At 52.3% G+C, this 27733-nt stretch overlaps 2 protein-coding genes and 1 non-coding gene across 3 annotated transcripts in view; 1 reads left to right on the top strand and 2 right to left on the bottom strand.

Annotated features, from left to right (window-relative positions):
* Nucleotides 1-1296: 1296 nt before the first annotated feature.
* EEF2 (eukaryotic translation elongation factor 2) lies at nt 1297-9965 on the bottom strand. The gene is made up of 15 exons (XM_054396323.1): nt 9883-9965; nt 8927-9141; nt 8090-8271; nt 7794-8005; nt 6911-7089; nt 6455-6560; nt 6042-6155; nt 5736-5874; nt 5250-5445; nt 4811-5069; nt 4387-4494; nt 3947-4300; nt 3089-3271; nt 2855-2987; nt 1297-1945 (listed from the first exon to the last, which is right to left on the bottom strand). The coding sequence occupies exons 1-15, from the start codon at nt 9883-9885 to the stop codon at nt 1752-1754; spliced, it is 2577 nt and encodes an 858-aa protein (XP_054252298.1). The 5' UTR covers nt 9886-9965; the 3' UTR covers nt 1297-1751.
* LOC128978448 (small nucleolar RNA SNORD37) lies at nt 6336-6402 on the bottom strand. The gene has a single exon (XR_008489439.1). It is a non-coding gene; the product is annotated as a small nucleolar RNA SNORD37 (small nucleolar RNA).
* A 2968-nt stretch (nt 9966-12933) lies between the features above and the next one.
* Nucleotides 12934-27733, top strand: part of PIAS4 (protein inhibitor of activated STAT 4) — a 17084-nt gene continuing 2284 nt past the window's right edge. Inside the window, exons 1-6 of the mRNA XM_054396069.1 lie at nt 12934-12966; nt 17207-17642; nt 23195-23279; nt 25444-25485; nt 26005-26095; nt 26598-26726. Of these exons, the coding sequence (XP_054252044.1) occupies nt 12940-12966; nt 17207-17642; nt 23195-23279; nt 25444-25485; nt 26005-26095; nt 26598-26726 (810 nt within the window). The 5' untranslated portion in view covers nt 12934-12939. The remainder of the gene's footprint in view (nt 12967-17206; nt 17643-23194; nt 23280-25443; nt 25486-26004; nt 26096-26597; nt 26727-27733) is intronic.

Raw genomic sequence — 27733 nt, 5'->3', positions numbered from 1 at the left:
AGAGCCCTCGAGGAGCCAAAGCTGCTCTGACCCTGTGAGTGGAGGAGGAGGAAAGTACTGGGGAGCAGCTGGAGATCAGCACCTGCAGCACCAGGAAAAGGGAGGTTATGCCCCAGCAGGCCCACACCACCAGCAACAGATCTGCTGTGGCAGGACCCTGCCCCTCAGTTTGCCCTCACAGCAGTGCAACCCCATGCTAGGACATAGATTAGTCCCAAGCATGTCCCCCCCAGTTTCATTCTGCCCTGTGGGAACCCTCTGCTCAGCCCAGCTCTGCAGGGATGTCCTGGAGGGAGAGAAGCAGGAACAGAGGCTGTGGCTGTATGGGCACCATGGCTGTGGGCCACATGGTCTCCATCACTAGAGCCAGAGACACCCACCTGTAGCAGAGGGACCCCCACTCTGCTCCCAGCCAGCACTGCTCCCACAGCACCCCAGTTCCCCACTGTCACTCCCTACCTCACAGCCCCCACACTTCCCTATCCTGAATCCCTACAGCCCCCCACCTCATAACCCCCTCAAGTCCAGAACCCCCTCAGTCTTTCCTGCCCCACAGCTCCCACATCCTGAACTGTGTTATCCCCTCTTTGCCCCCTAACCTCCACACCCATAGGTCCCCCAATGCCCCCTATTGCATAGGCCCCACACCCAATCCACCCCAAAACCCTTGCTTGATTCACATTTTGATCCTCCCCATCTCTGCCCTACCCAACCCCCAGTTCCCAAGCCCCCCACGCCCCTTTACCGCCACCACACCCCACGCCAAGCCCCGCAGCCCCTCAAACCCCAATGTCAGAGGCCTCCAGATCCCCCTCATACCCTCTTCACCCCTTTTTACCGCCCATCCCCTTCCTGCCCCCACGGGCCTCACCACTTCCTCACCTCTCTCCCCACTTAAAACTCCCTTGTCCACTCTCACAACACCCCCCTCAAACCCCTTTCCTCACTCCAAAACCTCCCTTTTCCTCCGCGCCCCCACCCCTCCCCTCCCCACATCTCTTCTCTCAGGCCCCACCTGGGCCGCAGCCGCCCGCGTCGCCGCCACCGCCGCATTCCAGCACTGCTGCCGGCTCCGCCCACCAAGCTCCGCCATTGGCTCCACCCAGGGTCGGCTCCACCGCGATTGGCTCCAGAGGTAGGTCTGCCATGATTGGCTCCACCCACACTTAGGCCCGCCCAGCCGCCTAAAGGCGGGTCAGGGGCTGCCGCCGAGGGCTGGGCGAACTGCAGCAGTTCCCTCCTCTCAGCATCTTCCCCCCTTTAGCGTAAAAACACCCCGAAGAACCTAAATTTCACCATTATTCGAGTTTTATTAATTCCAGTGGCACTAATACAGGCGGCGATGGGCACGACAGTCACATCATAAGCGGGGAATCCCCGCCCTTTTTACCTCAGTTTGAAGCGATTTTACTGAGCACCCCCCCAGTTTGTGAGGGAGGACTCCCTCAAACCCTTTTTTTCCTCGAGTCAAATAAATACAGAATTGGGCAAATCTAGTGGAAATGTTTTAGTTACAATGGCAAAGATGAGTCATGTGCAACACAGAAAACCTATAAGGCTTTGTTTTTTTGGGGTATTTTCTTTCCTCATTTTAAGTCTTCAAATCGCTATGAAACCAATTACCGATGCAGAGATGGTGGTCACAGGCGTCTGCCCCTTGATGTGGGCATTAACGCTAATTAATTAATTTGATTCTGTTTCTTCACACACTCCCCTCTTTTTCTCCCCCCTGAAGAGTCCAAGGAGATTGATTAGAGTTTGTCCAGGAAGTTGTCCAGGGCAGGAATTCCTTCTTTGAGGCCTTTACGCTTGCGGGTCTCAGCCACCACCTGGCATGGTCGGCTGGCGCTGTCAAAGGGATCTCCAGGCAGGATCTGCCAGTGGTCAAAGACGCACTGGGGGAAGGCCTGACCACCTGTGTTGGACCTCAGATCTGCCGTGAAACCTGCGAGGAAGAGGAGACAGGAATGAAGAGGAAGAATCCAAAGTCAGCACCCAGCACAGAGGACTCCAACATGGAGATGCCAGGAAAGATGATGGGAGAAGGTTGAGGGGAGATGGAGGCTAATCCTGCCTTGGTGAGTTTCCTTCAATCTTTGCCAACCTGGAGTGCCATGAGCAATCGTTTTGACTCTATGCAAAAACTGCTGCTCATTTTGTACCCCTGTGTGGCAGACAAGCCCAAAAAAGACCTTCTGGTGGCCTTTTAGTGCTTGGAGGGGCCTGTAAGAAAGCTGGGGATAAACCTTTGAGCAGAGTCTGTTGTGATAGGACAAGGGGGGATGAAACTGAAAAGAGGGAGATATTATGCCAAGGGTGACAAGACCCTGGCCCAGGCTGTTCAGAGATGAGAGACACCCCAAGCCCTGGAAGCATTCCAGATCAGGTTGTTTGGGGTTGAACTACCTCTCTAGTTGCAGATGTCCCTGCTGTCTGCAGGAGATTTTACTAGGTGAGTTTTACAAAGTCCCTTGTAATCTAAACCTTTCTGAGATGATCTCCTCTATCGAAGAACAAACTGAGGAAACGGCCTCAAGTCACAACAGGAGGGGTTTAGGTTGGACACAAGGAACAATTTCCTCCCCAAAAAAGTTGTCAAGGCCTAGAACAGGGCAGTGGACTTCTCATCCCTGAAGGGGTTTCAAAGCTGTGAGGATGTGGTGCTGAGGGACAAGGTTTAGTGGCTGATTTGACAGTGGTGGGTTAAGAGTTGCTCTTGGATCTTAAGAGTCTTTTCCAACTTCAGTGGTTCTACTATCATTGCCATCAGACAGCTGGCCAGCAAGATCTGCTCCCTCCCCAGGGCTGAGCTCAGGCTCCAGGAGCTGCTGCAGCCCAGGCCCAGCACACTCACCAAAGGATTCATTGACAGGCAGGTAGGCCTTGACCACGAACATGGGGGTGCCAGCCACCTGGGTCTCCTCAAACACGTGGCCACGCTTCCTGTTCAGCACACCATAGATGCCACCCACCACCTGCTCTGGACACTGTGAGAGAGAGATTGAGAGAGAGAGAGAAGGGGTCAGGACTGCAAACCACAGCCATTTTCTTTGCCCAGGATCTTCTGGGCTGAGCGGATGTTTCTCACCTGGATCTCCACCAGGTAGATGGGCTCCATGAGCCGGGGCTGAGCGGTGAGCACACAGGCATAGAGGCATCTCCTGGCTGTGGGAATGATCTGTCCACCTCCACGGTGGATGGCATCAGCATGCAAGGTGACATCATGCACATCAAAACGTACTGCACGCATGTTCTCCTCACACAGGACTCCCTGGGAAAGCAGAGCAGGAGGTCAAACACCACACTGCAATCAATGCCTGCACCCTACCACAAAGTTCCAATCCCATGTCAAACACCTTGGAAGCAGATCCTAGAGCATGAAGGACGAAGATCCCACTAGGCACACCAAGAAGCCACTTGGTTAAGTCTTAATCCTAGCCCAATACCCAAGAACCAGCTACTCCTGCTTCTGAGCCACCACAGCAGCTCCACCAAGGCAGCTTCAGGCCCAAGAACCATATAGGTTCATGTATAGCTCCAGGGTTCATGTAAGCATTAGTGCTGACACACACTTATGATGCTGCTTCCCAAGTGGGTGGCCAGGAAATGAAGTTTTTCACACTACTGGGACCAAAAAAAAAAAGTAGCTGGCATGGTGGGATCACCTTCTGAAACTAACTTAAAGAGGGGAAAAAAATCTCTCCTGCTGGTATCCTCAGGCTGTCAGCTGCTCTCTGGAGTCATCTCCTGCCTAGCCCTCAACAAATTAACAAGTAAAGGCCAGATCATTAATGAGGCCCCTGGAGAAGCCATCATTCCCCACAGATTCTCCTGAACCATAACCATGTCACATCCTGACAGTTTTCCCAATGCTTCTTTGGGAAGACAGAGCAACAGGAGCTCTCTGCCACTACCGGAATGCTCCCAGCCCCAGTGCTCTCCCCACCTCCTTTGTCGCCCACTGGAAGCCAGCCACCACGCTGTCCTTGATCTCGTTGAGGTACTGCACGCCCTTGGTGATGTCAGTGAGGATGTTGGGACCAGTGCCATCAGGACCAAAGCACCAGATCTTCCTGGCTTCAGTGACATCCCACTCGTACTTCTCGGCCAGGTACCGAGCTCGCTGCTTCAGCTCCTGGCGGGCAGAGACCTCCCCCTTGTCAATGTCTTCGGCCAAACCGTCTGGGAAGGGCCGTGCCTTCATGTAGAGCCTGTTGTGCTTGTTGGGGGACTTGGAAAGGCACATCACGTTGGACTCCTCGCTGACTGTCTCACGATAGGACACGACAGGATCAGATTTCTGTGGTGACAGGCAGCAGAGAATGAGCCAACAACCCCACCACAGCTCACCAGATCCCACCAGCTTCGCTGCTGCCACCCCTCTACCTTAATGGGAATGCAGGCGTGGTCCTCCTCCAGGTCCTTCAGGCAGATCTCCAGGTGCAGCTCCCCAGCACCAGCAATGATGTGCTCCCCAGACTCCTCAATGATGCACTGGAAAGACCATGGACATGGCAGGTGAGGCTTTGGACTGCAATGCAACAGAAGCTCTTGCACATCAAGCTCCAACGACTGGCTCTGACTTTTGTCTTTGACTCATGGAAACTACTTTTAGATACTCCTTCCACTCATCTGGGGATGACTCAGCACCAACACCAGGTGAAAACACAGCACTCCCTCCCCCCCGGAAGGGCTGGGACCAACAGTCAGCCCAAGACTGCTCCACCAGCACTCCCAGTACAACTCCAAAGCATCCTGCATCAGCAGGACCAGGATCTCTCCTGTCCCCAAGACTATTTTGGACATTCACCTGCACCATGGGGTCAGACTTGGCAAGACGTTTCAGCCCCTCTACCAGCTTGGGCAGGTCCGCTGGGTTCTTGGCTTCCACAGCCACACGCACCACAGGGCTGACACTGAACTTCATGACCCTCATGTTGTGAGCATGCTCAAACGTGGTGATGGTTCCAGTCTTCACCAGAAACTGGTCAACACCAACCAGGCCAACAATGTTTCCACAAGGCACGTCCTCAATGGGTTCAACATAGCGGCCCATCATGAGAATGGTCCTGGAGGAAGAGAAAGTTGGGTTCAGTGAAATTTGAAGGAGGACATCCCACCAGGCAGTGTCCTGAGCTCAGCAGCAGACTTGGAAGTCCACGGCCAAGGGCCATGATGATGAAAAGAGACCCCAGATATTATCAAGACCACAGATCTGAACCATAGAGCACAACGCAGCCAGGACTGACCTTTGAATTGGCTTCAGGTACAGATCCTCCTTCTTGCCAGGGGTGTAGTTTGGTCCCATGATTCTGACTTTCAAGCCAGTGGAGACGAGACCAGAGAAGACACGTCCGAAAGCATAGAAACGTCCCTTGTCAGAGGTTGGCACCATTTTAGAGATGTACATCATGAGCGGGCCTTTGGGGTCACAGTTCTTAATACCTGGGAAGAGGAAGAGAGGTCAACTCCATTCAGCACCATTTGGTTTATGTTCTCTGTCCCCCAAATCCCAACACAAAACCTGGACCCACTCTTGTCCCAGCCTGTTGGCTTGTCCAGAGAGCTGGCCAGCCTGAAGAGATGTCACTGAAATAGGTTCTAATTGAGCATGGGCTCAGCCTGAGCCTCGGGCATGTCCTGGATGATCTCCAAAGATCCTTTTCCAACCCCCATCACGCTGACATTCAGTGACACCAAAAAAGCTTGACCCATACTGGAGCAGCCGGTCATACCTATGGCAGCCTCATCGTCAGGAGGTCCCTCGTAGAGCAGCTCACAGCGGTACTTCTGGGCTGTGACAGGAGAAGGCAGGTGGATGGTGATCATCTGCAGCAGGGCATCTCCAGCAGGCAGCCACCGCCTCATCACAGCCTGAGCAGAGAGCAGAACAGTCAGACCTGGGCAAACTGCTCATGACATAGCAGACAACCTCCAATCTCCACCAGCACCACCCTAGCCAAGCAGGGCTTGTAGCTACTCAGTGAGTTTATAGCTGGTGCAACACAGCTACTCGTCTCATCCCCACAGACCCAGCTCACCTTCAGCAGGGGTTTGCCTTCCTTGTCCTTATCTTCACTGTCAAGCTTGATGTCCAGTTTCTCAATCAGTTTAGCTGCCTCCTCCTTCCTGAAGTTCATGATTGCATCAAAAACCTGCCAAAACAGCAGCAGCCATGAACATTGCAGTGACCTAGTTTGAAGCAGCAGCATGAATGTCTCTGAATAGCATCTCTGTTCTTGCTCATCACCCATCTGACTCCACACAGAGCTCAGACAGACCTGCTTCCACAAGACCCACCACCACCTTCCCCACCTTCATGAAGCAGTAAGATGTGTCAGATACTGAAATTTCTTCAATCAAACAAGTCAGGTCAAAGTGAAGAAATTTTCCATCATCACACACTGAACCAGAGCATGCAGCACCAGCAAGGGCTGGACACAAAGGGACTCACCTTGAAAATGGGGTCAAGGATGAGCTGGCAGAAAGTCCTGGGCAGTTTCTTTCCATCAGGGCTGGTAGCAGATTTGCTGAACTTGCCAGTAGCAGGATCAAAATATCTGGAGAAAGAATCAAGTCAAAGACCAATGCTCAGTTCAGTGTTTGTCTTGCTAGCTCAGGCCAAAGAAAAGAGCTGCTGATAGGAACTATCTTCACACCTTCACTCCCACCACTTGCAGGCTTCCAGAAATCACCAAAACACATTCAATTCCTGTGGCCAACTCACCATTCCCTCATCTCTCTGTGTTTCTTATTCTGCCAGAATCTCATGGGAAGTGTGGTTCTTGTGCCAGCACATGGCCCAAGTCACTGAGACAGGTCCACAAGCAGCATGACCACAACCTCTCTCCCCACCCATCTTCTACACAGAGCTGATCTGGAATGAAAACCAACAGCTGTGACTCCTCACCTGTCTCCCCACAACTTCTTCATCATGTCTTCTACTTTCTTGGCACGCTCAGATGGGTTCAGCTGGGCATCGCCCTTGGCAGCAAACTTTGCCACATACATTTCAGCAAACTGCTTGAGCGTGAAGGCCCAGCCATGCAGGCCAGAGCCAAAGCCCACAGTGCCAAGGACAGGATCAATCTGTAAGGGAACAGAACTGGGTCAGAGGAGCAGCTCCTCCAGCCACTAAGCATTACAGCAGTCAGCCTCCTCCATCCCAACACAAAGCATAAGATGACGAAGCTTTAGGCCTAGGCAACCCTCAAGCAGTTCCATGGCAGCAGCCACCACCAAGGTCTGGGGACAGCCTAGCCACACAATCATCATTTCAGCTTTGTCCTGCAGGACTAAAGCAGTTTTTTCATCCTGTCAACCAGCTCCATAGAGAGACAGCTCAGCAGCTGCACAGATCTGCATGCAGGTGAAGCTCCTGCCCATCACAGTGAGGATCAGTGGGGCATGAAAACCGGCAGCAGGAAGCAGGGCCTGGCAAACACAGCCCAGCCTCTGCACACCATTTCAGGAGACAGCCCAGGGAGAGATGCTGCATGGATACCTCCAACATCACTGATGTGATGTGGGCAAGAACACGTCCTACAAAACAAGGACATCCTTGGCAAAGGGAGAAAATGCTTTCCTGCATTTGATAGTCTTTATCTGCTGAATCCTCGAACCTTCATGAGACTATGAGGAAAGCTGGGGAGAGGTCCAGATCAGCACATGCTAGGTAGCAGGAATGTCTTCACTCCACTCTTGCTTCTCCACTCAAGATCAGAACCAAGGAGACAACTGCTCCTTCCCAAAAGGGAATCTTTTGAACACAGCACTGGCAGCCTCCCACTTACCATGATATTTCCCATGGGGCCACTCTCCCCTTCTCCATAGGTGGAGATAATGACGTTCACGTTCTCCACGATGCGCTGGAAGGTCTGGTAGAGCTCCTCTGGCTCCAACTGCAGCTCCAGCAGCGCTCTGTCCATCTTGTTCATCATCAGGACAGGCTTGATCCTCTCAGCAATGGCCTGACGCAGCACAGTCTCTGTCTGCACACAGACTCCTGCAAAACACACAGAATTGGTTATTGTCACCTCCAAAGGCACCCAACGTGCTCCCATGGCACACAGCAGGAAAAAAACCTTACCAGAGACACAGTCTACAACAACCAGGGCACCATCAGTGACACGAAGAGCAGCAGTGACCTCAGATGAGAAGTCCACATGCCCAGGAGAGTCAATCAGGTTAATCAAGAAACCAGAACCATCCTTGCTCTGCTTGATGAAGGCCAAATCATTCTCAGAGAGTTCATAAAACAGGGAAATAGCTCTGAAAGAAAAAAACATCGAAGTCATTATCTGCATGTTGGCCATGCTAAGAAACAGCCTTAACCCCCCAGAGAAGCCACACCTGGGCTGAAGGAATTCCTGAAGAGCATCCCTAGGAAGTAAGTGTGGGAGAGAACCAGCAGAGGAGGCTAAAATCTGCTCTTCCTGCAGTTTGCTGAAACCCTTTCAAAATCATCACCTCTTCCAACTCCACACAGTTGAAGTGCCCAAAGATAATTCCCCTTCTTGACTCAATAAATCAAGGATTTGTGTTCCTTCCTACCAAGCCCAAACACGTTTGGGATGCCTATTCATGCCCTCAAAACATGCCTGGTGACACAGCCACCACAGATGCTCCCAAGACAGTCTCTGCACAGCATCCAGCAGACATCCAACAGCCCCAGTGCTAGAACACAGGGTTGAAGCTCCAGCTGCACAACTACTTCCCAGGGCTCACCAGGGCTGATTCACCAGAAGCCAATCAATACCGACTCTTTCATTAAGGAAACCCCCAGGAGTAGAAGATGAGCCTGTGAACTAGACTAGAAAAATCCTGATGCTGGTCTTCTTTCATTGCACCATCAAAGCCACAGAGAACTCAAAGCACCCCCCCAAGCTCAGCACACACTCAGGTGGTACCTGGAGGGGACACTCACGTTGATTTGATGGTGATGCACCGTTCCTGCTCATCCTTCCTGGTGTCAGTGAAGCGAGTCTCCCCAGCACGGGCAGAGGCAATGATCCCAGCTTTGCACACCAGAGAATCAGTCAAGGTCGATTTGCCATGATCCACATGGGCAATCACGGACATGTTTCTGATGTTGGCCTTTTTGTCCATGATGGCCCGTATCTGGTCTACTGTGAAGTTCACCTTGAAGGATGAAAGAAGTAGGAGAGGAAGGAGAAAAAAACACAAGGCATGGGGAAATGGTTTCGGCAATTCAAAGGAGCACAAGCAATGCCACAGATACCTGCCATGGCCACAGCGACACCGGTTCTACCTGTGCTACAGAACAACCCAAGGCAAGGGCAACAACGGAACAAACAGAGAAGCACAGGGATCTGGACCCGCAGCACAAGCGCCCAGTATGCTCCCTCTTGCCTTAGCGTCCTAGGAACTGCGGCAGCGCCAACGGTTCATTGCGGCAAATCTCCCCTAAAACCGAAGGCCCCCCACCCCTCCCAACACCGAGCTCTCCTTCGCTCGCTGCTCCTCGGCGGGGAGCTGACAGCCCAGTGCTCCGGTGCGATTGCCCCAACCTGGGCCGCAGCGTTACGTAAGGCGGCTGCAAAGGCCTGGCCGCAGCGTCAACGCCGCCTCGGTGCCACATCACCGCCGCTCCCCCTCCTTGCAGAACAAGCGCGGCGCCGCAGGACCCCATCGGACCGGCACCAGCAGAACACAGACCTCAAGGCCACTGGGCCTTGAGCACCCCCCCCCGGGGGCCTGTCCCCTCCTCCTGGCCTGCTTTTCAGCCCCACCCCTCTCCCCACAGCAGCGGCCCAGTCCAGTACCACAGGCCGCTGCTACCGTGGGCTTCCATTCCCACCGACACTGCGAGCGTGCTGCCCGCTGGGCGCCCCAGGGCGGCGGCAGGTTGCGGGGACTCACCATGGTGGCGGATGGCGGCGGATTCTCTGGGGCGGGGGGGTTACAGCAATGGCGGCGGCGACAGCCCTGTCTCGCTGGCGAGCGCAGAGCGGGCGGAAGAGAACGCTGACGTCAACCGCCCCCTTCTTATACGTAGACGCCGGCTTGGGGGTGGGACCTCCGCACTCAGCAGCCAACGCGCTTGCGCCTTAGAGTCGCTCTGGCGAGCAGCGGCCGGCAGGCTCTATGGTTGGAAGGTTTGTTCCGCCCGGGCGGCACCACGTGGCTGCGCACCGGAGCCGCACCGGGGCCTGCGATGTAGCTGGGACAGGCAGCTCCCGCCTCGTCCCGCCCGCCTCTGCTGTGGCTCTGCGAGGGCTGCAGCAGGATCAAAGTCCTCCCCCACCCGCTGATGGTAACTCGGGTGTGAACTGCCCGGAGTGGATCGGAATCGGTACGGCCACTGCGGGCACTGTCGGGAGCGGTGAGGGCACTCTCCACCGGCCCTACCAAAGCGGCAGGCAAACCCAGGCTCTGGGCTCTCAGGAAGAGGCGGTAGGGCAGAGTCAACTGTCAGCCCCGACCGGACACCGGCTGCCGCTGGGCCCTGTCCTCCCCGCCGGTCGCGCAGCGCTGTGGCCCACCGTGACCCGCCCGCCCCGGCCCTGCAGGGTCCCCGCACTGCGCATGCACCGGCCGGCCCGGGCGTTAGAGGGGCGACATCCATGCAGCGCCCCCTGCGGGCGGGGAGGAACGCGGCCACGCGCACCGCGACCCGGGGGAACCTGCTGGGTGATAGCACGAGGGGCAATGGCTTTAAACGGGAACAGGGCAGATTCAGAGGACAGATTAGGAAGAAATTCTTTCCAGTACGGGTGGGGAGACACTGGAACAAGTTGCACAGGGAGGCTGTGGCTGTGCCCTCCCTGGAGGTGTTCAAGGCCAGACTCGATGAGGCCTTAAGCAACCTGGGCTGGTGGGAGGTGTCCCTGCCCAAGGCAGGGGGTTGGAACTGGATGATCTTGAAAGTCCCTTCCAATCCAAACCAATCTAAGATTCTATGATCACAAGAGGAGCTCACAGTTGGCTCCAAACCCAAGCCACCTTGCCTAGCAGATGCGAAATTCTCCTCACATCCCCAACCTGTCTGTTCCCTGCACCAGTTACAGGCAGGCACTGGCAGGAGGGTGATGGAGCAACACCCAGGACGGATCTGGCTCCCAGCTCTCCTAGTGTGACAGGATGAGTTATCAGCTGTTGGGGTTTCCATAGCAATCGTTTGAATTTTTAGCACCAATTTTGGCTTTTGCCAGACTAGAAGGGAACACTGGGGAGTTTGATTAACATATTGGCCTTCCTAGGAAACTGGCTAATTGCCTTTTTGTTTAATTAGCTTGCGGGGTTGATGACAAGGAGGGGAAAGTGCTGGAAAAACCTCTCCCAGTGCAGCATTTTACCCTGAATACTGGGGTTACATCCTGGTAACTCAGCCTGGAGCTGGAGAGGATGCTGCTGTGCTTAGAAATGAAGCAAACAGACCCAAGAGAGAACAGGGTTGGGCTTAGGAGAAATAATTTCTATTTACATAGAAGGTATTTTTAGTAAGTGATGAGTTATCGGAGGGTCATCTCCTCCTCAAAGACTCATGTGGGGACAAACAGGGAGCATAGCCATGGGGATGGCCCCTGGACCAGATGCATGGTGGGGAGCAGCATCCCTCCTGAGTAGGGTCTGGCAGCTCTGAGATCCAACAGGAAAATCTGAGACTTACAAGTTGGAGTTCAAGTAGAAGCTGCTGCAGGGTGTGGAGGAAGATGATTAGACCACTGTCCTTTGCGTGTTTCTGATGAAGGCACAGATCCAAAAGCACCATTTCTTTCTTTTTTTTTTTTTTTCCCCCAGAGCATTTTTTCCTCAGAAAAGCCTCCAAAAGCTGCCTGCTCTTCACAAATGTCTCCCAGTGAAATCATGAACGATCAGATCTGGTTTTCCCCAGTTTCAGGACAAGGAAAGAGAAACCAAAGATAGCCCAGGCTGAAATGGAACTCTCTGGTGTTTGTCCAGGTGCTGGGATGTGGCGAGGCCCCTCCTCAGCCCTTTCCTCTCAGGGCCTGCAGCCTAGGCCAGGTTCCTCTAGCAGGGTCCCCTCTTCATCAAGGAGGATGAGAAAAGGCCTGGCCACACCTCAGGACCTGACTGAAGGGCTGGCACAAGGGAGTAGGGCATTGGGACAAGCCCACTGAGCCTGGCCCCTACACTTACTGCTTTTTTTTAGAGCACTATGCATCACTCTCTGGAGGCCATGCTGCTCCCTGCCCCACTCACTCTCAACCTCTTGCCTGCTGCAGGAGGGGTCTGCAGCCCAAATCTGGTGGGGTAGAGCCCTACAACCCCTGCTCCCCAGTGAAACCTCTGTCCTGGTTTGCAACCTGGACAAGTTGGAGAGCTTGGTGGAGGGAACCTCACAAAGTTCAGAAAGGGCAAGCATAGTATCCTGCATCTGGGGAGGAATAACCTCCAGCACCAGAAGGGATCTGATCAATGCTCAGCAAGAGATAAAGAGCCTGGAGCAGGCAAGAGGATGGGGCCAGACTCTTCTCAGCAGTGCCCAGCAACAGGGCAAGGGGCAGTAGGCACAAACTGGAAGCCTAGAAGGTTCCATCTGAGCTGGAGAAGAAAAGTGTGAGGCTGCTGGAGGCCTGGAACAGGCCTCCCAGAGAGGTTCTGGAGTCTCCTTCTCTGCAGAGCTTCTTAACCCCCCCCGGCCGTTGTGGTCCTGGGCAAGCTGCTGTGGGTGCCCTGCTGGAGCACGAGGAGCTGGTCTGGGTGAGCTCCAGAGGCCCCTTCTACCACTCACCACGCTGGGATTTGGGGGTTCTGTTCCTTTAAGAGCCGCAGGCGGGGCGGGGGCGGGCGGGGCTGTTCTAATTGCGCCTGCGCAGCCTGGCCGCGGCTCGAGGGGGAAAGAGCGTGCGCGCGGATTGGGCGGCGCGCGCTTCTGGCGGCCCCTCCCCCGCCGGAGCGGGGCGTCACGTGACTCGGCGGCGGCTCCCGGCGCGGTGTACGCTGGAGGCCAAGATGGCGGCGGAGCTGGTGGAGGCGAAAGTGAGTGAACCGAGCCCCCGCCCCACCGGTGGGGCCTGCGCCGGGCCGGGCAGCACCGGGCAGGGCGGCCCCCGGCACGGGGACCGCGAGCGGCACGGCCCTGTCCCCAGCGGTGAGAGCTGAGGGGGCGGCGCCCCGGGACCGCCCCCCTGCTCCCTCCCTCCCCCCATTTTACCTCAGGGGCTGCCCCACCCCGGCCTCCGGGCCCGGTCGCAGCCCCCGCCGGACTCCGCACCTGGACCGGCCCCACTCGCAGCTCCAGGGAGCCGCCCGCTCCTGGGCCTGCCGCCGGGCCAGGCTCCGGCCTCCCCCGCAGTTAATTCCCGGTGATTAATTAGCGCAGGTGGCTTCTCCCCGCCGCCCACCCGAGCTCCTTCCCCTGCCCTTCGTGCCCCTCGCCCCTTCCCCTCACAGTCCCGGCCCGGTCGTGCCCGGCTGTCCCTCTGCGGCCTGCCACGGGCTCCCAGCCCGGTTCGGGGGCGCGGCCGGCGGGGCGCGGAGCGGAGCTGTCCAGCCGGGCCCTGCGGAGGGCAGGGCAGCCAGAGCAGCGCTTTTGCCTGTCTCGTCGTGGCTGGGGGGGTGGCGATGGGGCGAACAGTGCCCTGTGTGTGGCAGAGCCCCCTGCTCTACGTGCTGAGGAGGCCTGGAGCAACTTCTGAGGCTCCTCTGCTGTGGGGTGAGGTAAAATACCTTCCAGCAACAGTGCCTGAAGTTGTGTGGTGCCTCCAATGGGCTTCTGCAGACCTTCTGGGGCAAAGGGACCCTGCACCACTGCAGGTTTCTCCTTTTCCCTCTGGGGTTCACTGGTACCTCTCTGGGAGATGGAGTTTCTCTGTATCCCACTTCTGGGCTAGCTGGTGGCACTTGAGCTGGCTTCACCCAACAGTTCCATGGGGAAGCTGGTATCAAGGCTGGCACAGAGCAATGCCAACAGAGGGAAAGCGTTTAGGGCCTGCAGGAACAGGTCAGCAGTGGCCATGTGGCTGGATGGCTGCAAAAATAAGATTTGGAAGAATTTGGTTTAGGAGGCATTGACCTCTCCCTGCTGTTGGATCTCTCTTGGAGTCATAAGCTGAGCCCAGGTCTCAGAGGGAGGTGTGCTTCCGAGGTGTGGTTGCCCCCACAGTGGGTGTTTGATGGGCTCTGTGCCACTCACCCAAGGATTCCTCGGGGGGATGAACAGATCTTAGCATTAATGATCTCAGTAGTTAATGTGAGCACTCTGCTGCTCACACAGGTCCAAGCCTCAGTGACCGTTTTCTTTGTCTGGAGCTTATTCTTCTGTTACTTCTCAAATCTGGTCATCCTCTGGGATCTTAAATCCTTCCAAATGTAGTCTGCAGGAGACTGTCAGCTCAAACTCCACTTTACACACCCAAAAGCCCCAAGTGCTGGGTGGTGTAGGGGCTGGGTGTGCAGGAGTAGTTGTTTGCTGTGCCCTGCTGCTGCACTGTTGCCATGCCTCACTGCCTTGATGTCTTTATCTGTGGAATATTGTTTATCCTCAGAGTGCTCAGGGAGGACAATGCACTCTCCATTTTGTAGCTGAAGAAAACTGAGACACACAAACTAGGTTTGATAGAATCATAGAATGGTCTGGGTTGGAAGGGACCTCTAAAGCTCATCCAGTCCAACCCCCATGCAGTCAGCAGGGACATCCTCAGCTAGATCAGGCTGCCCAGAGTCCTGTTGAGCCTCACCTTGAATATCTCCAGGGACGGGGCCTCAGCCACCTCCCTGGGCAACCTGTTCCAGTGTTCCACCACCTTCATGCTACAGAACTTCCTAACATCCATGTTTCTCCCAGATCATGCAGGTGGCACCTAGTGAAGCAACTGTATGAATCCATTGCTCTCAAATCCTGATTTTCCTGGCAATGAAACATCCTTTCTCTCTTCTTTAAATTTAACTGGCTTTTTTTTTTACCCTCTCATCAAAGGTGTTTTGTTTTGGGACATAACTGCCAAAAACAAGAAGCTTTAACTACATCCAGTGCTGTTTGTGTAACATCTTTGGGGCTTCCTGATGAAATGACAGATTTCATGAGAAAGGAGAAAATAAAATGACGTTTTCTCTGTAGTCTCATTCCCACACATTGCAGAAGGAGTTCTTAAATGTTGCTGGAGTCAGTAGTAGCTTAATTTCAAAGAAAGAAATCCATAGCTGCTTTATTCGAGGAAATTACAAGGCTACTGTTGACATCCACAGAAATCTGACTTTTATGGATTTTTTATTATTACTATTATTTAATCCCCAAGCAAGAGCTGGGGAGAAGAGACCTGCAGAGTCTGTTTCTGGTTTGTTTTGGGTTTTTTACTGGAGTTTCTTCTTGGTCTCCCATTTGCCACAAACCAGGAGGGATATTGAGTCCATACATGTGGGTACCTGTCAAGTGTATTGTCAGGGAAGCTCAAATTTGGAAAAGCAGACACTTGATGGAACAGCTCTGCTGTGAGGAGAGGCTGAGGGAGCTGGGGGTGTTCAGCCTGGCGAATTGAAGGTTCCAGAGAGACCTTAGAGCTGCCTGCCAATAGCTGAAAGAATCATACAGGAAGGCTGCAGAAGGACTTTTCCTGAGGGTGTCTAGAGACAGGGCAAGGGGGAATGGTTTGAAGCTGAGAGAGAGCAGGGTTAGGCTGGAGCTGAGGAAGAAGCTCTTCAATATGAGGGTGGTGAGACTCTGGCACAGGCTGCCCAGGGAGGTTGTGGATGCCTCCTGCCAGGGAGTGTTCAAGGCCAGGCTGGATGAGGCCTTGAGCAGCTGAGTCTAGCTGAGAGCTGTCCCTGCCTGTGGCAGGGGAGTTGGAGTAGCTGAGCTCTGAGGTCCCTTCCCACCTGAGCCATTCTGTGGTAACCTTGTCTGGTGTATTCATGAGGTGGCTTTGTCGGGAGAGAGAACTGAAACATCAATCTTACCAGGCTCTAGAGGAGCTTTAGCAGAAATAATTTCCAGTTCTTAGTCTGATGTTGAGTTGCAGCATGGCCTTTGCATCTGCTGACAGCTACAGGCTGCCTGAGTTTCCCAGCAGCCAGAGGGTCAATCTCTGAAGGCAGAGATGGTTTTTTACTGCTTATCAAAGCCCTGAAATCGATAATACCAATGGCAGCTACTGGCTGTGGTCACAGGAGAGGGCTTGGCAAAGCACCCAAGTAGGGTTTGCAGGCATTGTTCTCATGGGAACAACAATTCTCTTTAATAGTCTTGTGATATTTTTCTGTGGTCTAAAATGCATTGTGTTTTATGAAGGTCTTGTAGAAAGGCTTCTGGAGGGGTCTTTGTCTGTACAGGTAATCTAAAGGTGCTCTAAAATACAGTGTGGAAGCACTGGTGGTCCCAGTTCACTTAGATATCATCTGCCTTCCAGTTCATGTTGATTTAATGGCTTGGGTTGGAAAGGATTTTCAAGATCATCCAGTTCCAACCCCCTGCCATGGGCAGGGACACCTCCCACCAGCCCAGGCTGCTCAAGGCCTCATCCAGCCTGGCCTTGAACCCCTTCAGGGAGGGAACATCCACCACCTCCCTGGACAACCTGTTCCAGTGTCTCCCCACCTTCACTGGAAAGAATTTCTTCCTCATCTCCAGTCTCAATCTCCTCTCTTCTAGCGCAAACCATTGTCCCTCATCCTGTCACTACAAGCTCTTGTGCAATCCCTCCCCAGCTCTCCTGAAACCCCTTCAGGTACTGGAAGGCTGCTCTAAGGTTTCCCTGGTGCCTTCTCTTCTCCAGGCTGAACAGCCCCAACTCTCCCAGCCTGTCCCCATAGGTGAGGTGCTTAAGCCCTTTGATCATCTTTGTGGCCTGCCCTGGACCGTCCTTCCTTTGCCTACACCATTTCAGATGAAGTTTTTTGTGTCGTTCTCTCACCCAAAAGTGCTTGGGAAGGTTGGTAGAGAAGTTGCTGTGGTCTTTTGTGTGTGGGATCTGCCTTTGTGGGCACTCTTGCTTCCAGATGCCCTATCTGGAGGAGGATTAACATTTATCTCAAGTGGTCTTGGGCTGGTTTGATGACTGATCTGATCTTGGTGATGCTTCAATGCTCTCCTGTATTTGCTTTGCTCCAAGAAGTAGCTAAGAAACGAGTTGTTAATGGGGTGAACAACAGCTGGAAGGTTTGGTGCCTGCCTCAGGAGGGATTTATTTCAGTGTTTTGGCTTCCAGTTGTAGAGCATAGAGCAAACTGCCACTGTGCCTTCTTTTATAACTGTAAGAACCATCTTTAATTTTTTATCCCCTAGAACATGGTGATGAGTTTCCGAGTCTCAGATCTTCAGATGTTGCTGGGTTTTGTTGGCAGGAGTAAAAGCGGACTTAAACATGAACTAGTCACCAGAGCATTGCAATTGGTCCAATTTGACTGCAGCCCTGAAGTCTTCAAGAAAATCAAGGAGCTCTATGAGACTCGCTACGCCAAGAAGAGCTCCGAGGTGGCGCAGCCCCAGCCCCAGCAGCACCGCTCACCCGACGCCCTCTCCATACACTCATCCTACGACCGCGGCAGCGCCGTTGCTCGGACTTCTATCTCCACCACAAACATTGACTATCCCACGCTCTATGGGAAGTATCTTAACGGACTGGGGAGGTTGCCACCCAAAGTTGCAAAGCCTGAGGTTCGGCTGGTGAAGCTTCCCTTCTACACAACCTTGGATGAGCTGCTGAAGCCCACAGAGTTAGGTGAGTGGCGAGGGTTTGAAGCCGGAGCGGTTTGGTGGGGCTTAAAGGTTTGGGTTCTGCTGAAGCCACCAGAGATAGGTGAGTTGTGAAGGTTTGAACCCAGCACAATGAGATGGGTTTTAAAGGTTCGGGTTCTGTCGAAGTCAACAGAGCTGTGAAGGTTTGAGTTCTGCTCAACCCAGGTCAATTAAACCCATCTAACTGTGCTGGGTTCAAACCTTCACAGCTCAACTCTGTTGGCTTCAACAGAACCCAGACCTTTAAAACCCATCTAAAGGTTTGAGCTCTGTTAAAGCCAACAGGAATGTGGTCACTTTGAGATGTAATTTGAAAGCCCACCTTCTTTGTCTGCACTTTCATACCCTCTGTTCTAACTGGTGCTGTGTTGCACATTGCAGTCTTGCTGTGAATCAGAATCTGTCCTCCAGTGAATCATCATCTGTCTTCCATTGCTGTCATTTGGCAGCATATTGATGAAAATCTTTCAGTGTTGGTGTCAGACCTTTGCTAAGGCAGCACACTGACAACAAAGGGTCTGGAGAACAGGGCTGGGGAGGAGCAGCTGAGGGAATTGGGGGTGTTTAATCTGGAGAAAAGGAGGCTGAAGGGAGACCTCATTGCTCTCTGCAGCTCCCTGAAGGGAGGCTGGAGTGAGGTGGGGGTTGGTCTCCATAGTATCAGGTGATAGAACAGGAGGAAATGGCCTAGACTTGCCCCAGGGGAGGTTCAGGTTGGAGATCAGGGAAAATTTCTTTGCTGCAAGAGTGGTCAGGGACTGGAACAGGCTGCCCAGGGAGGTGGTGGAGTCCCCATCCCTGGAGGTGTTCAAGAAATGTGTGGCCACGGCACTTGGGGCCATGGTTTGATGGCCATGGTGGTGTTGGGTTGCTGGCTGCACTGGATGATCTTTGAGGTCTTTTCCAACCAAAACAATTTTATGATTCAGTGCTTGAATACCTGACCTAAAATCTCTGCCAGGTGAAAGAGGATGGTACCCACATCAGGCACCATGCCTAGCTCTTTTTTTGGTGCTTGTCAGAGTTATTTGTGCCTGATGCTGTGGATTTTGAGGGGCAGCTAGGAGCAATGGAGGAAATGCTTCCTCCCACCTTGGGGCTTGGGAGTCTGATTCTTCATTGTTTAACTTCTGAGAAACAAAGAGTGCTGTCAAAGATGTTAAATACAATGCCCAGGTAGTGAAGGTGGTGTGTGCAGAAGACAAATACCACACTGTGGTGTGTTGAGCCACAGTGCCTCCTAAAGTCAGGGTGCTTTTAAGTGTTTTCACTACTAAATGAATCTGAAATCTGGGCACCTGATCTGTCTGTGCTGCAAAAGAAAAACATGCTTGATGGATGAAAATGCTGGAAAAATTCATGTGGGTTGGAGGAAAAAAAATAATAAATGAAGAAATGGTTGTGCAGGGACAAGAGGAAAAAAAAAAAGAATTATCAGATTTTATATCCACTTAATTTTCATCTTCCTTTAGAGGCATTAAATGTGGTGATGCTGTGACAGTTTAAACAGTGAAGGGGTGACTGCCAGGGTGAAGGTAAAATATTTTGACCTGCTGTTTGGGAAATGGGTTGGTCCAGCCCTAAATGTGGGGTGGCATTTGTTAGTCAGAACTGCAAATGTGGTGGTAGGAAGGAAAACAGATCTTCAAGAGGGTGGGGAACAGCCAGAGATGGGAGAAGAGCCTGGATCTACTTACTGTGATTAACAGCTTTTGTTAAAAGTTGACACTAAATCTTCTGCATCAGCTCAGAACCCAGGCCTCATTAAATTTAGTATCTCACCTCTGTTAGCTGACACCTCCCTTGGGTCAGCTTGTTCCCTACAGCATATTTGACTCATTTTCCCTTTTGATGAGAGTGGTTTCTGCAAAAGGGTGGGGGGACTGGTGGGGAGTAGCAGGGGGTGAACAGATGTTCAGTCTCCATTGTCCCAGTCAGCTGCTGAGAACCTAATGATGTCTTGAGACTCTTGGGTAATTTGCCCAACCTGGTGAGCTGCAGCTACAGATCCTTCTGCTGATGGCAAGAAAGAAGTGGTTGTGTCTCTATAAAACTGGGGTTACTTCAACACCTCAGGCTTCCTGGGGTGCTGGTGGAGTCCCCATCCCTGGAGGGGTTTCAGAGCCTTGTGGATGTGGTGCTGAGGCCCATGGTTTGGGCAGTGCTGGCTCGATGGTTGGACACGATGATCTGAAAGGTCTTTCAACCCAAATGGTTCTGTGACATCAGCTGCTCCCCACTGCTACCTGCAACAGCCACATGCTGGAATAACTTTAGTGTGAGAAGTGATGATTGCTCAGGGCTCTGCTTAGGGTGGAAGGATGATGAAGCAAAGCACTCAGAGGGAAATGGAGTGGGTTTGCCATCAGGAAGCTGCACCACTTGGTGCTTTGTTCCCGTTCTACATCTGGACCAAACATAAGCTCCTTGTCAACCTTAAAAACTCATAATGTGGAAGTACCTGAAGGAGATTTAAGATCTGAGATCCATTTAGACACCAGCTGCTGCCATAGTACCCATTTCCCTAGGCTGCAAAAGAGGCATTTGAAGCTTATGGCCATGGTGGGAGTAGGGGAAGCTTAATTTATGTCTTCTGGACTTCAATTGGAAGCATCTTTCTTAATGAAAAGGCTCTCCTGCCTCCTTGAGATGATTGCCTGGAGATCAAAGGTGAGGTGGGCCCTGTCTAATTTGGTCTGTAGGCAAGCAGAGTCCCTGAAGAACTATCAAATTACTGTTAGGCTTGCAGACAAAGGTGGCTTCAGCTAAAAGTAGATAAATTGGGTCCGTGGTGAACAAGCTAATAGCTCATATTTGCTAACTGCACACACACAGTCAATTGAAGTATTGAGTTGAGCATCTGAGTTATCTACAGGAGAACAGCTTCTGCTGCAGCTCTCTGCTTTGGTCTGAGGATGTCAGCATGAAAGAATTCTTCTAATTTAGTGAAATTGCTGCAATTCTCTTGGGTAGATAAGGCTTAAAATGAAGATTGATCAGATAGGTTTTTAGAGGGAAGGAATACTAATGTCTTCCCTGCCTTGTGTTTTAAGTAGGTAACAAGTGGAGTATTTGTGTCAGCATTATTTGTGTCTGAGCACCTTGCTGCTCAGTCTATTTATCCTCTGGCACCTTTTGGGGTGAAGCAGTGCAAGGAGAGTTTTTGATGGCAATAGTCTGCTCCAAGGAATTCTGAATGATTTTTTTCTTTTTTGTCCCAAGCATTGGCTGTGGCAGCCTGTACTCACTGCTGGTACCAAGGCCTCTGCTGGAGGCAAGCCAGAGCAGATCTTGCAGTGCAGCTGTGGGAGTAGAAGGCCATGAGGGCTGGGAGGTCCTGCTAGTGTCTGTGTAAACAGCATTTGTTTGGCTTTTCCCTCAGATAATACCTGCCTTGCTGGGATGGTGTTGCTGCTCCTGTCTAAAGGTAGTAAAATGCTGCTCCAGCACCTCTGAAGTCAGGCTTGACTCTGTAGAGGGCCACCCCTCTGCTGCCTTCCTCTGACTGCAGGGCAAACACCACTGCACTGGGCCACAAGGAATCCCAGTAAAAGCACACAGTACCCACTGGAACAGGCCATGGTGTGAGTTAAACTAAGCCCTTCCTTACAACAAAGATGTCACAGCAGCCACCATGTCCCCCTGTCACACTTCACTCACACAAACACCCTTCAGTCTAGTCAGAGAAGTTCCAGGAACTAAGGATTAATAAAACTCCCTGGATATTGCATTGTGACCCAAGTTGGGGTGTTCTGGAGGTGTGGGGATATAAGTTGGGATCCAAACTAGAAGTGAGGTACCTTTGGGATCTCCAGCCATGGAGATAACAACAAAGCCTCTCTTTCCTGGGGTGTTTAATACAGGAACAGGTTGCCCAGGGAGGCTGTGGATGCCCCCTCCCTGGAGGTGTTCAAAGCCAGGTTGGATGAGCAGCCTGAGCTAGTGGAAGGTGTCTCTGCCCATGACAGAGAGGTTGGAGTTGGATGATCTCCAAGGTCCTTCCAACCCATTCTAGGAATCTATGAATACCTCCAGCAAAAGAACCAAACAAACCTAAACCCAACAGCCCTTGCTGCAGAGAAACCCTAAAATCCCCAAATCAGTATGTATGGTGTGGTCTGTCCTGCCAGCTCAAGAGCTGCAGAGATGCAGCTGGCATCTCCAAACAGGGATCCATTGCAATTACATTGGGCTGGAGACTTAAATAAGATTTGCCAAGTCCTCTTGGGCATTGGAAGTTCTCTGTCTTGACTCATTCTGAGGATTGCTGATCAAGCTCAGTCTTAAAAATTGATTCCCTGCTATTGTCAACTGTTAAAACAAATTGATGCCAGCAGCCATTCTACAAGTCAAGAAGCTGAGTTGTGTGTGGAGGTGTCTGTCCTGGAAAGAGGATGAAACTTCATTGTCTTAAAATAGTTAGCTTTAAAAAACTGTGCATTTTTGGCTGGCTGCTCAGCAAAGAAGAGCTGGTTGGGTCTAGGTCTCACTGGAGTGCTTTGGGGGACAGCTGAGGAGAGGTTTAGGTTGGTTATCAGAAGAAAGTCCTTTGCTGAAAAGGTTCTCACAGCCTAGCACAGGCTCCCCAAGGGGAGGTGGTTGCATCCTCATCCCTGGAGGTGTTGAAAAGCTGCAGAGATGTGGTGCTGAGGGCTATGGTGTACCCCAGCCTTGGTAGCATTAGAGAATGATTGGACTGGATGAGCTTGAAGGTCTTCTCCAACCAAAATGACTCTGTGATTCCTGCCTGGAGAGGAGTCTTCAGCAACGAGACACAAAGAAAATTTGGAGCGTCTGCTGCTGCTCATTTCCCTCACATGCAAAAAGGAGATGGTTAACTAAGGAGCTGCAGGCACCTGTTTCACTGAGGGTGGTGGGACCCTGGCCCAGGTTACCCAGAAAGGTGGGAGCTGCCCCTTCCCCCTTCCCTGGAACCATTGCAGGGCAGGTTGTCTGAGGCTCTGAGCAGCCTGCGCTGGTTGCAGTTGTTTCTGAAAGTGGGCTGCAGAAACAGCCTCAAGGTCATGTGTGTGCAAGTTGTGGTTTCTCTCTTCCAACTGCTTTTTGTGATGTCTTTTTTATTGTCTAAGCTGATCTTCTTGTTGTTCTTTCCTTTCTTTTCCAGAACAGTCTGCTCACTCTGGGGGTGTCATGTTTTCATGTCATGCCTAGGTCACTTCTTATGCTTCTTTTGAGTCCTAATCTCCACACTGTGATGCCTCTTATGGTTTGTTGTTCTGTGAACACAGGATTGTTGGCTCATGATTATTTGAGGGGAGGGGGAAAAGGCAAAAACAAAGCAAACCCAAATCCAGCCTGTGCTGTTATTGTGCTGACAAGCAAAAGAAACAAGCAAGAAATGACCAAAGCTGTAATCCACAGCAGATTTACCTGAGGATTGGAGTTCTTGGAGAAAACAGGACTTGGAAGTAAAGGCAGCTGAGGACATGAAAGATCACCTTGTCTTTGCAGTGTGCAAAGAGCCAGATATGATCAGTTTGATGGACAGTCTGTTTTTTTTTTTTTCTTCTTCAGTTCCACAGAACAATGAGAAGCTTCAGGAGAGTCCATGCATTTTTGCATTGACACCAAGACAAGTGGAGCTGATCAGAAATTCCAGGTACTTCTTGTTGCGTGGAAACTGTTCCAGACATCACAGCTGTGCAATTCCTCTGTGTTCTCTCTCACTGGAAGTTTTGTTGTTGTTGTTGTTCTCTGCAAGGAAACAGTTTGTGTGAGGACAGGAGACAGATAGCTTTGGGGGGAGATGGGATGTGCAGTTTCACCCATCAGAGTCCCCAGGTTTCACTTCTGTTCCTCTAACCTTGCTTCTGAATGGTACATTTGGGCAGGAAGAGGGCTATGACATTGAGGACCTCAATTCTCTGTTGAACTTGGGTTGTGAGTATTTGCAGCTATTCCTTTGCATCAAAAGTTGAAGAGCTGTATGTGTGAGGCTGTTTGCATCTGAAAGCCAGCTTCCTTCTTAGGAAGGACCCCAGAAACCATCCTGCACTGACTGGGATTTACACTGACCTCTGTCATGGTGCAGCTTTTGATTCAGACAATGAAAGGCCAAGAGCTGCCAGTGTAGGCAGGAAGGCTTCCTCCTCTGCTGACCTTGCTCCCTTGGTGCTTGCTGCAGGGAAAGGACAGAAGAGGCTGCTCCAAATGAAGCCCCAAACCTTTCATTATTTCTCCTTATAGTAAAATCATCCTCTTGTGGTAGAGTCAGAGAAAGATGTTTCCTGAGTGTCCAGTGCTTGATTGCTGTTTTGATCTCAGTAGGTCAACAGTGCAGGGAAAGCTGTTTGAAGACTCAACAGAAAGGAAAATGAGAAACCACAGAGAGCTTCAGGGGTGATAAAAACCTCCACGTGCTGTAGCTGCTTCCTGGTGCTCTTTTCTCCATATATTCAGATTTGTGAGAGAACTTCCACTGTCAGAAACACAAATATTTCATAGCAGGGATTTCACTGAGAGTCTATAGTGACCACTCAGTACAGGTCCATCTCCTTTTGCTGCCTGTGGATGGTATCCAGATGTGCTCTCACTACAAGAAGGACATTGAGGTACTGGAGTGTGTCCAGAGAAGGCTCTGGAGAACAGGCTGGTGAGGAGCAGCTGAGGGCACTGGGATTGTTCAGCCTGGAGAAAAGGAGGCTGAGGGGAGACCTCGTTGCTTTCTACACCTCCTTGACAGGAGGTTGGAACAAGGTGTTGCTTGGTCTCTTCTCCCTAGTAACAAGAGATAGGAAGAGAAAAAACAGCCTCAAGTTGCCCCAGGGGAGGTTTAGGTTGGACATTAGAAGAAACTTCTTCACTGAGAGGGTTCTCAAAGCCTGGCACAGGCTGCCTAGGGAGGTGGCTGAATCCCCATCCCTGGAGGTTTCAGAGCTGTGGTACTGAGGGCCATGATTTAGCCCCAGCCTTGACAGAGCTAGAGAATGATTGGTCTGGAGGATCTTAAAGGTCTTTTCCAACCAATATGATTCTGTGATTCTGCTTAAAACCACCACACCAGTTCCTGTCTGCCACCTGAACTGGCAGCCCATCCCTTCCACCCCAAAATCAGAACATTTATACTAAAACTGGCCTTGGAAGCTCTCAGAGGCAAATGAAGATTAATATGGTGATCTGGTTTAATGCCCCTGTGCAGAAATCAGAGTCTGGTTTGTGCCTGGCTATAAAGCCTCCTAACAAAACACTCCACGTCCTGGGATATTTTCTTTCCTGGCAGCAGCTGAAATCCTGTTAGGAACAGCACAACTGAAGGTAGAAATATTAAGAGTTGTTCTGCTGGTGCCACAGTATTTGGTTGTTTGGTTTGCATGAGCAGCTTTAGTGAATAATTGAACAAAGAGGAGTCTTGAAGGGATGCTGGCAGGTAGAAGTGACCTTAAAACCTAGTTTTTTGTAACTCAGCAAAAGGATGCCAGGCAAATTGATACCTGTCAGCAACATCTTGCAGTGTGGAAACCCCAGAGAAGGGCTATGGGTTTAAAAAAATGTGATTACAGGACAAGTGATATTTGCAGGGGGGAGGCTGTAGAATTAAAATGGAATTTGCTAAAGTAATCATTTAAAAGTCTTCATAGAAGAAAAAAGACTAAAACTCTTGAGTCTGGCAAAAATGGGAGGGGGTTCTGGGTTCAAGTTTGGATATTTTGGTTGTGTTTTGTTTCATTGTTACAGAATCAATTTTATTGCAGAATTAATCTGAAGGGTTTGTTGTTTGTTTTCTTTTTTTTTTTTTTTCTCCTGCTGCTTCTTTAATTTGCCAGGGAGTTGCAACCCGGTGTGAAATCTGTTCAGGTTGTGCTAAGGTATGTCTGAGCATGGTTTATCAGCAGGTTAAGGAGGGGAGGGAATAATCTCCCTAAAAAAAAAAAAAAAAACAAAAACCTTTCAGCATGTTTTTCGTAGCTGCAAGGATAATTCACAGTAAATTGTTTGTTCACAAACCTAACGCAAACACCAGAGAGGTTGTGGAGTCTCCTTCTCCAGAGACTTTCAAATCCCACCTGGTTGTGTTCCTGTGCAGCTTGTCCTAGGTGATCCTAGCAGGGGGGTTGGACTTGGATGATCTCTGGAGGTCCCTTCCAACCCCTAACAATCTTTGTTTCTGTGAGTTAGTGCTGCAGCAGCAGACAGCAGCATGTCAGCTCCTGCTGCCCGCCCCTCAGCCTGCCTCCAGTCTCGGAGAGCTCTGTGGAACTGGCTTTGCTGCGGCCAGAGGAGGGAGCATGGGTTGGTATGGTGATGGTTGGCTGCTGGTGGTGTGCAGAGAGCTTTCAGGATGCAAATAGCAAGGGGATGTTGAGAGATGTGTTGTTTGTTCACAGAATCTGTTACACAGACACCAGTTCTCCTCAGGAGGATCAGTACCCTCCCAACATCGCAGTGAAGGTGAACCACAGTTACTGCTCGGTGCCGGTAAGTCAGCTCAGCCTGGGGGGGGGGATGTGGCCACTTGTCTCATTTAGGAGGACATCAGTTTCCTGATGAATGCAGACAAGAAGCCAGAGTAGAAAAGTGCACTGATTAGTTTGAAGTTAAACTTCTAATGGCCATGAAAGTGGTGAGACACTGGAACAGGTCGCCCAGAGAAGTTGTGGAGACTCCAATCCTGGAGATGTTCAAGGCCAGGTTGGATGGAGGCTTGAGCAACCTGGGGAGGTGTCCCTGCCCATGGGAGGGGCGTTGGAACTGGATGATCTTGAAGGTCCCTTCCAACCCAAACCATTCTGTGATTAGCTGTGTCATTAATAAACTGTTCTTGATCCTTTTTGCTCTGTGCTTGGTGTGACTGTTGAGCTCCCTTGAATCCCCCTCCTCGGAAACTGAGGGCAAGTAGAATTGAGCAAAGCTGATGAATAGATGTACCCACATCCAAACACCTGGAGTCAGCTAAGAGCATTTCATCTTTCTGCTTTAGGGCTACTATCCATCAAACAAACCTGGAGTGGAACCTAAAAGGCCCTGTCGACCCATCAACCTCACCCACCTCATGTACTTGTCTGCAGCGACCAACCGCATCACTGTCACCTGGGGCAACTACGGCAAGGTACCTGCCCGGGGGGCTCCCACAGCACTGCCTGGCACCAGCCTTGCTCACCCCTTTCCTTCCCTTCCCCTGCCTCCTCTCACCCCGTCCCTTCCCCTGCCTCCTCTCACCCCTTCCCGTCCCCTCCCCTGCCTCCTCTCACCCCTTCCCGTCCCCTCCCCTGCCTCCTCTCACCCCTTCCCGTCCCCTCCCCTGCCTCCTCTCACCCCTTCCCGTCCCTCCCCTGCCTCCTCTCACCCCTTCCCGTCCCTTCCCCTGCCTCCTCTCACCCCTTCCCGTCCCTTCCCCTGCCTCCTCTCACCCCTTCCCCGTCCCTTCCCCTGCCTCCTCTCACCCCTTCCCGTCCCTTCCCCTGCCTCCTCTCACCCCTTCCCGTCCCGTCCCCTGCCTCCTCTCACCCCTTCCCGTCCCCTCCCCTGCCTCCTCTCACCCCTTCCCGTCCCCTCCCCTGCCTCCTCTCACCCCTTCCCGTCCCTTCCCCTGCCTCCTCTCACCCCTTCCCTCCCCTCCCCTCCCTCCCTCCCCCCTTCCCTCCCTCCCCTGCCTCCTCTCACCCCTTCCCGTCCCCTCCCCCTGCCCTCCCTCTCCCTCCCTTCCCTCCCCCTCCCTCCCCCTCCCTCCCTCCCCCTTCCCTCCCCTTCCCTCCCTTCCCCTCCCTCCCTCCCTCCCCTTCCCTCCCCTTCCCCTCCCTCCCTTCCCCCTTCCCTTCCCCTCCCCTCCCTCCTCCCTTCCCTTCCCTTCCCCTCCCTTCCCCTCCCTTCCCTTCCCTTCCCTTCCCTTCCCCTGCCTCCTCTCACCCCTTCCCTTCCCTTCCCTTCCCCTGCCTCCTCTCACCCCTTCCCTTCTCTTCCCCTGCCTCCTCTCACCCCTTCTCACCCCTTCCCTTCCCCCTGCCCTCCTCTCACCCCTTCCCTTCCCCTTCCCTTCCCTCCCTCTCACCCCTTCCCTTCCCTTCCCCTGCCTCCTCTCCCCTTCCCTTCCCTTCCCTCCCTTCCCCTTCCCTTCCC

This window comes from Indicator indicator, chromosome 36, assembly GCF_027791375.1.
Source record: "Indicator indicator isolate 239-I01 chromosome 36, UM_Iind_1.1, whole genome shotgun sequence".
Lineage (NCBI taxonomy): Eukaryota > Metazoa > Chordata > Aves > Piciformes > Indicatoridae > Indicator > Indicator indicator.
This window is presented reverse-complemented; position numbering and strand designations above follow the sequence as displayed.

What these genes read in the sequence shown, in the direction of transcription:
- EEF2 (XM_054396323.1), bottom strand. An exon ending in TCCTTGACCCCATTTTCAAG is followed by an intron (nt 6,156 to 6,454) that starts GTGAGTCCCTTT and finishes CTGTTTTGGCAG; the next exon opens with GTTTTTGATGCAATCATGAA. An exon ending in TGACGATGAGGCTGCCATAG is followed by an intron (nt 5,446 to 5,735) that starts GTATGACCGGCT and finishes TCCTCTTCCCAG; the next exon opens with GTATTAAGAACTGTGACCCC.